General features: G+C 36.4%; 1 protein-coding gene across 1 annotated transcript in view; it reads left to right on the top strand.

Moving 5' to 3' along the window:
* The window catches only part of XRCC5 (X-ray repair complementing defective repair in Chinese hamster cells 5 (double-strand-break rejoining)), a 91,479-nt gene that overhangs the window by 11,791 nt on the left and 70,547 nt on the right, over positions 1 to 9,141 (top strand). Inside the window, exons 6-8 of the mRNA XM_012651456.1 lie at positions 2,779 to 2,970; positions 5,916 to 6,030; positions 7,250 to 7,388. Coding sequence (XP_012506910.1) covers positions 2,779 to 2,970; positions 5,916 to 6,030; positions 7,250 to 7,388 — 446 coding nt within the window. The remainder of the gene's footprint in view (positions 1 to 2,778; positions 2,971 to 5,915; positions 6,031 to 7,249; positions 7,389 to 9,141) is intronic.

Here is a 9,141-nt window from a genome sequence, read left to right as displayed (position 1 = left end):
TGAGTTGGAATCTGTCAGATGACTAATAACTCCACAAACACTCACTGATGACTCTCTGTATTCTGGGAACTGTTCTAAGTTTTAGAGACAAAGAGATGAAAGTCACAGTGATGCAGAGGAATTGAGCTCAGTAGCAGATCTTTGTTTGTTCACTGTTATTGGACCCAGAGAATTGAGGAGTTAGAAGAATTTTTTTATCACTTCTCAGCCTTTTGGCTAAGATCAAGTGTAGCGAGTCTTTTGAGGATATTCAGTTTATCTCCTTCCTACATAGAAGACTTTATCCAAACAATTACCAGATTGATGGTTTCTTTTCTTAAACAGTGCTAGAGGTCGGGTGTAGTGGCTCATGCCTGTAATTTTAGCACTTTGGGAGGCCAAAGCAGGGGCATCACTTGTGGTCAGGAGTTCAAGACCAGCCTGAGCAACATAGTGAGACCCATCTCTACAAAAAATAAGAAAAATTAGCAGGGCGTAGTGGTGCACACCCTGTAGTCCCAGATACTCAGGAGGCTGAGGCAGGAGGATCACTTGACTCAGGAGTTTGAGGTTGCAGCAAACTGTGATCGCACCACTGCCCTCATGCCTGGACAACAGAGTGAGACCCTGTCTCAAAAACAACAACAACAAAAGCAAAACAAAACAGTGCTAGAGAACTGCGTCCTACAGACAGTAAATGATTTAGGGTAGACAGGAATCATTTTAAACACATAAAATGTTTATATTTTACTTATTTTCAGAACAAAAGATGCAAACACATATATAAAATGTAATTTGTTTATATGTATTTAGAAACAAGGTAACAAATTTAGAGGGAAAAAATTTGTGTTTCACAATTTATTAGGGAGAGAGTTCCTCCTCTCACAAAACACTTGAATTTCCCCTCCAGCATTTACTTTCTCTATCTTATATCCCTAAGAAAAATTTCTTTTCAGTACACTAATCCTTCCTGCTGCATTTGAAACCTATTTTTTCTTGTTCTATTTTTGGTGAAAGCAGAGTGATGGTATAGGATATTGAATTATTAATCTCCTGGGGACGTTCATTTTTCAAATTGAGAGCTATACCAAGAAGCCTCTAGCTCAGACTGGTGCGCCTTTGGCTTTTTAAAATGCCTGCCACGGGGAATTAAGAATCTCTCTTGCATGTATGTATCTCTTAAGACTGCCAAGGGACACCTCCTTTCTGTAGGACTATAGAAAAATAGTTCAGAATAACCCATCAAACTGGTACTTGTTGAGATGGTACTTCAGAGAAATTAAGTGCTTTTTAAGTGACACTTCTTACAGAGTGAGGTTTTCTAAGTACTTCAGAAGCCCAGCTCAGCTTCTGTTCCCTGTTCATAATCTCAGGATGCCTCTACATGGTTGAAGCATAGTGCAGCTCTGTCAATATCATTTGAAAGGGCTACTCTTTTTTTGTGTGAGCAGTACAGAAAAACGTGAAGAAGAGGGAACATAGCCCTTCTACTTGCTTATCTGACTTGTATTTTTTCTTGAGTAATATGCTTTCTTCCTGTGCTACAAACCTCTAGCATACACAGTAGAGTTTATGGTTTTGTTGTTTAGTGTATTCTGTGTACAATTGATTGTTCCAGTTGGACTAAAGAAATACCAGCAGCTCGAAGAAGCACTGTGTTCTGAGCAGGCTTATTTCTTGGACATAGTTTTTAGTTTCTTTTACTGGCCACTGAGAAAGCTTATTTCTGGTCTGATGTACGGTAGAAAAAACTGTCATTATAACTTCTTTTTCCAGGGTAACTTCTTGACCTTCATTTCTATGTCATTTGGCCCTTCCTGGTTGATACTACGGAAACAGCAATAACGTGATGCAAACGCTGTGTCTGTACTTTGCTCTCTGGAAGATTTTTATCTGATAGGTAATGCAGGGCATGCAAATATGTCATGCTAAGCATTCATAGAAAGATTTAAACAGAAAGCCCTGTTTTAAGTATAGCAAAGAAAATGATAGAGAAAGCACCTTAAAAATAACCATCCACTTAGGGAAATTTATAAACAGAGGAAATTGATTTCTCACAGTTTTGGAGTCCGAGAAGTCCAGGATCACAGTGCCTGCAGATTCGGTATCTGATGAGGGAGCTCTGCTTCCAAGATGGTGCCTTGTTGCTGCGTCCTCATCCTCACATGACAGAAGGGTGAACATCGTGTCCTGACATGGCGGAAGAGCAAATATGACAAAAGGGCACTCCCTTCAACCTCTTTTATAAGATTGCTGATTCATTCATGAGCTCTCTATCCTCATGACTATTACCTCCTAAAGGCCCCACCTCTTATTGCTATCACATTGGTGATGAAGTTTCAGCATGTGAATTCTGGGGGACACATTCAGGCAATAGCAGAGCTAGAACATGTTCAGAGGCAATGTGGAAGAGGCCGGTCTGAGAGAGTGAAGGCAGCATAAAGGCAAATGAAGGTAAAACACCTAGAGAGTGAGAGAGTCAGATAATCCTAGTGGCAATTGAAACCCTGGATCTAATCTTGCTAAGGCCTTGTGTAGCCCTGCCCTTTTAATTATTTGGTTATGTCAGCCAATAAATTTTCCCCTTTTGAAATCAGAGAGCTGTCAGTCACTTGAAACTGAAAGAATATAGGCTAAGTAGGTAAGTCATTTGACAGCTGAGAAATTTAAAGCTTGGTGAGATAGACCAATATGCCCATTTTCTCATAGCTAGTGAGTGACAGTCATAGGATTGAAACCAATTTTATTATTCAGCTTCAGAGCTTGTCTTTTTAATTACTGCTGATCTTCTCCTGATAGCTTGCCTTTCCCAATTGCCAAGGAAGATGGAACTGGGGACAGAGGAGAAGGTAACTTGCCCTTGGACCACCATGGACCCTCCTTGCCTCAAAAAGGAATTACTGAGCAGCAAAAAGAAGGTATTCAGATGGTGAAAAAGGTGATGATGTCTTTAGAAGGTGAAGATGGGCTGGATGAAATTTATTCCTTCAGGTAAGAAGTGAAAACATTGATGACAACTTTCAATCATACCCACATAAGTTTCTCTTTTGATCAGAGGTCTCCTTAATGTGCTTTTCTTTTTCTGGGCCACTCTTGAATTAGCAATCATTCTTTAATAAATATTCTGAGTTTTATTAAAGAAATGGTATTCCCAGCCTTAATCCTCTTTTTTAAATTTTGTATGGTTGGCACATGGTTTCTCATTTATTTCCAGGGCTTGTGTCAGTGAAGTTTGGGAATAGATAGATACAATGAAAGATTTATCAAGTCAAATTGTAAAGGATGAAGTAGTATATTTCTTTATGCCAAGCTTGGGGCATATTTCTTGGGCCCCTCCTTTTCATACATCTACAAAAAACATTCCTTTTCTTTTTTTGAAACAGGGTCTTGCTCTGTTGCCCAGGTTGGAGTGCAATGGCATGATCATTGCTCACTGCAGCCCCGAACTCCTGGCCTCACGCCATTCTCCTGCCAAAAATATTCTTAATTATAAAAAGCAGTCTCTGGTCTGAGTTAGTATCCTCTTACCCTCTGATTTAGGTTTTAGAAAGCAGCATACTATAGTATAGTGATTTTTTTTTTTAAACTTTTGGTCACAAAGTTTGATCTAGCAAAAAAAAAAAGACAAAAACCCAAAATGTAAAGAATTCATAGCCTATTTATTTCATGTGGGTTATGTAAAGGCAAAATGACTTAAGAAAAATGAAATCCCTGAAATACTGTATAATAATAAAGAAGATTGCCATTTTCAACCTTCTAGTTAGAGATTGTGGGAGAGACCAGCTTCTTTATCTGTCTTATTCTTGGTTGGAATGGACATAAATTTATTTTGAGCAAAGAACCTGAGAGGGATCAATAGTATCTAGAATACTTTGTGTTTGAGGGGCTTGATTTGACAAAAGTGGCAATAGAATACTTTTATCAAGCAGTATTACTTGTGTGGGTTGAAATTTTCAGGGATAATACTGCTTGGTGTTGATGAATTAATTCCAGTTTATCAGTCAGTACACAAAATACAGGCTGTTTAGGCAAAGTTCTCAATTAAAGATTCAACAACTAGACTTTTTTTAAGGAGCTGCAGTATATATCTGCTCTAATTTTTTTCACAGCCACAATTTTTAAGTATTTCCGGTGAGCTATAATTGACAAACAATACATTCTGATTTGCTAACATCCTTGAAAATGAAAGGAAAATGGAAATTTTCGAAATGGAATTGTAATTTCCCAAGAGGTTGGCAAAGAAATCAGTGAAGAATCCCTGTAAAGTGAAGTTTCTTGACATAATATGTATTCTTGTCATAATATGTGCAAATATGTGTTTCTAAGTTTTTTCTCTTTTAAATTTGGGGATATACATGTCTTAAACTAATATATTAACTGTTTATCATAAAGAAAAGTTATAGGTCCATACAAATTACAAGGTTTTTTTTTTTCTATTAGCGTAGCAAGTAGATAAATTACTGCCTATGCATTCTCCTAGCAACGTAAGCTACTTTGAACATAGATCTGCCATAAGAGTGTGGACCAGAACTTTGCCATTTAACACAGTGGCCATTAGTCACATATGGATATTTAAATTCAAGTTAATTAAAATCAAATAAATTTTAAAATTCAGTCCCTTAGTCCCATTAGCCACCTTTCAAGTGCCTAGTGGGTTGGCACTGTTAGAAATAGAACATTTCCATCATCACAGAAAGTTGTACTGGACGGCACTGGACTAGGCTTATTTTCACGTAGAAGATCTTAGGAAGACAACTTGACTTCTGCTTGGGTGATTCAGCTCTTTTGCAGAACTGATCCGTTTGTTCTCAGATCTTATATATCATATTAGACACTAGTCTGGAAGAGAATCCAAACCTTGTGATGGTTTTAGACCTGACTCGTACTTGGACTAGTAATGTCCTATGAGACGGATTAGACCTGGTTCATACCCATTCATTCAACAAGTCCAAAGCTGAGTATTACCGTAGCTTTGGAAGCAGATGTCTGGTAAAATATCTACTATTCATTGTAAATTATTTCTGAAAATTGGAGTCTCTTGAGGCCTCTCTGTCCATAACTCTGTGGCTAATGTTAAGAGAATTCTCTTTACCTCTATTTAGATCTGTTTTTCATCGCTACCAAGTAGGTCAGCCCTGAAGTCAGGACCGTATGCTTTAAGTGCATTTTGTCACTTATTCCTTTGTTCATTATTTTGGTGAATACCACAGATTCTACCTGTCTTCTGAATTTTCTCTGTTGTGTTTGATTAGGCGCCACATAAAAATAGAATTGACCTTCCCTTTTGTTTACTGAACCAGCACTCTACATTGTGTTTGTCCCCCTCTACCCACCTCCAGCTTTTCCCACCACTAGAAACCTAGAGTATCTGCTTTACCTAAAGACTAAATATGGACTACTAAATTCCTTTTTCCCCTGGATAGTCTTTATTTAACTCTATCGTATATATGTAAAAACATATCATATCTTTTATTTAAGAGAATTGGAATTAACTAATGAATTGAAGAGTTGTGAGTAGTGATATTATAGGGGTTCTTATCCTTAGGTTCATGGTTTTCAGGGAGTTGGTGAACCTTCATATTGTGTGCAGACTTCGTTTGTGAATGTGCTTTTATCATATCCTCAAAGGTGCCCTTGGTCCTGAAAAAATGTTAAGAATACTGGCGGAGTTGAAAGAAAAGATTGAATAGGGGAAGATAGAGATGTTCGTTTCCACCTATCAGTAAAGTGATTCAACTCCTACTTCCTCCTAAGCCAACTTAGTTGTATTCTGGCTCTGTCCCAAATGATGATTGTCATTTTCCTGCCGTCCCCTGCTGTTCCTCTCTTTATAATCAACAATAGCTCACTTCTCATTCTAGAAAACTAAATGCATCATTCAGCACAAGTTAACATTTTAAAATTGTTGTTTTCATTTTATATTTTTCTTTATTAAGTGAAAGTCTGAGGCAGCTATGTGTCTTCAAGAAAATTGCGAGGTATTCCGTGCCTTGGCCTTGCCGGCTGACCATAGGATCCAATTTGTCGATAAGGATAGTGGCCTATAAATCGGTAAGTGGTAGGTACACATTTTTAAAAGTAATGTTACCAGGCAGATACATAGGCTTATATAAGGAACTGAAAATTCATGTGTGGGATATTCAGAACCATAATTACTGCTTTTCTAGCTGCTCTCCTTGTTCATTTAATCTCTGTTTAGCTTTTTATGTAAAAGGCATGCTAGGAGAGGAAGTTTAAAGAATTGTCTGTAGTAGAGTTTGATTCCCTCCTCTTTCTCTTTCTCTCCACTGATAATTGATTGTTAACCATGAGTTCTGGGCTTCTCTCTCTTTTTTTTAAAGAAAGCAAATGAAGTGCATTAAGTTGTATTATTGTAGTATCATAGCAGAAATATAGATGGTACACCAGAGTTAAGTTTACAGTTTTGGAGATTCAGTTACATCTAATTCAATTATTAATGATCTCATAGTAACGACATCTATGAAATATCAAAAAATGGTGAGTCATTACTATGAAATTGCATTTCGTAATATATGTATGTTTGTACATAATAGCACACTTTCAAAAATGACTTGCTTTTGGTGATTATTTGATGAAATTCCATTTTAAGTAGGAATCCCTGACCCGTGCCTCCACATGAGCCTCCTTGCCTTTTTTCTTTAAATGTACAAAATAAATATATAAAAGCATTTTAAATACGCAAAATATGTTTTTGTATATTTGTTTTTTGTATATTCAAGGACTTGATTCCAAAACACATGATTCATCCATGAGAACCGTGGAGGTAGTCCTTTCTTTATTTCAGGTTCTGTCAATGCCTAGACTAGTATTCCTAGGAACAAGAATACAGTCTCTTCCTTTTTTTCTTTATTCTGTCTCCTTTTCAAATTTCTTTGTTGATTAATGACTATTGATATATTGCTTGTCCTTTCTTTTATATTGGAAAATTGTGGTAAAATAGATAGACCTCCTTTTATTAGTCTAAGGTTTTGTACAGAAAGTTCATATATATATAAATATTAATATAATTTATTTGTGGATTACTTTGGAGGGGAGAATGAAATGTAGAGAGAGTTATCCAGTATGTCCTATTGTGAAATAAACTATTAATAAGATTTTTGCAATAGGTAAGAGCAAACAAAACAACGTAGCTAGAATAATTATTCTGGATTTCTGTCTGTGAACCAGAGATTATATTAGGTTTTCATCTTCTATCAGTTGGAATCCTAGCTTTTTATGTTTTCCCTTTATTTATCTTTCGTAATATAAGATGCTACAGGAGAAAGTTAAAAAGACTTGGACAGTTGTGGATGCGAGAACCTTAAAAAAAGAAGATATACAAAAAGAAACAGTTTATTGCTTAAATGATGATGATGAAACTGAAGTTCCTAAAGAGGATACTATTCAAGGTACGCCAGTAAGAGTTTTTACTTTTGCCTAAAAGAGATTTTCTTCAAGATGATATGAGGCAAGCGAAGATTTATATTATTATTTGTTTAGAGATGTTTCTCTGAGTCATAGAGATGTAATTATCTGAGGGAATAATGAGACACTGGGTGTCTCATCTGTTGGGTCTTAGGCAGGATGGTTCCCAGGAGTGCACTTGGGTATTCCATCTCTGAGTTTTAAATGTCTTAAGTGAAAGGAATTGCTACTTGTCTTTATTTTAAAGTTTAAAACTCACTAGCTAGAGTAATACTTATATTAATATGGCTGAAGCAAGTTTTTTTGTTTACTGTATTTTATTTTTGACTTCCATGGTGATTATTCTAAGTGCCAATGTCAGGTTTTATATCTTACCAAACATGCTTCCTTAATTCAGGTGTTAAGAAAAAGTATTTGTTTGTTATATTGCATCATATTCAATAGGATCTTTAGAGTTGTACTCATATATTATGCCCATTTGGTGTGAATGGCATGTCTAGATGGCATCTTTATCCAGAGAACTTGGAAACTAGGTAAGGATATCTGAATGTTTAAGAGCTAAAATTATAAGATATCAGATGACATGGAAACTAGAGTCCTAGATCAGTTTATCACACAATATAGTTTTGGTTTGCAAGCCTTGAAAAAAATTCTTTTCATCTGTGTTACTATATCTCATTGTGTATATTTGCGTGGGTTGAGGGGGATGGCAGCTTAAAGATGGTGGTGATTATGATTCCTTTCTCTCGATGGATTAGGTGCAGAGTGTAATTAATACCCTATAATTTCTACTAGTTTTTAAATTCAATTCAGTAGCATAGAACATGAATTTTGAAATCAGACATGGATTAGAATCAAGGCTCCATCATTGGTTAATTATTAATTCTAGTATAATGACTGGCCCATAGTAGGAAGAACAGTGTGATTAAAGGCACGAGACCTAGAAAGTAGAGGGTCTTCTCAGAGACATTAAGTAGTTCGTCTGGGTTGTTGCATTGGGCATGTGCAGGTTAGTACTTGAAGATAGTATTAATATCTAATAGCCTACACTTTTAATCATCAATGACAACGTAGTAAAGCAGGCATTCTTGTTATTTCCATTTTACATAAGGGAACTGAAGCTGAAAGACATTTGTTAACATGTTCAGAGTCACACAGCTCAAACTAGCAGGACTTGAATCTAGGGCTTGAGTTAGAGTCTGAGTGTCTATGTCCTCTTCTGAATTGGGACTGACACATGAAAGGCTTTGGATGATAGGCTAAGAGTTTATACATAATTTTGAAAGGGGCTGTATTTTAGGAAGATTAATATGACAGCTGGTTGTAGGATGGATTTAAAGGAGAGGGGTCTAGAGGTGAGGGTGCCAATTCTTTTGGTTGTTAGCAAAGAAAACAGCTCTGACTATCTTAGGCAAAAAGAAAATTTATTGGTGGGCAATGGAGAGGGAAGAGTTAAAAACTGCTTGTGTTAGAAGAGTATGGAAGTGCGTCTTTTTTCCCTTACCTTTTTGCGGTTACCAACATACTTTCTTTGCCTGTCCTCCACTCTCCATCCCCTAATACGTAGAGTTCTCTTTCTTACACAGAGGAACTGGTATAGACATGTGGGTGAAGGAGTATGGTTATACGGTATAGTCTAGTCTGTACCTTTTGTCGTATACAAAAGTTAGAGTTATTTGCCCTTTAAGTGCATCAACTGGAAAACAGGGTTTTTTTTAATTTTTAAATTTTTTTTTA

This window comes from Propithecus coquereli, unplaced genomic scaffold (genome assembly GCF_000956105.1).
Source record: "Propithecus coquereli isolate 6110/MARCELLA unplaced genomic scaffold, Pcoq_1.0 Scaffold357, whole genome shotgun sequence".
NCBI classification, from domain to species: domain Eukaryota; kingdom Metazoa; phylum Chordata; class Mammalia; order Primates; family Indriidae; genus Propithecus; species Propithecus coquereli.
This window is presented reverse-complemented; position numbering and strand designations above follow the sequence as displayed.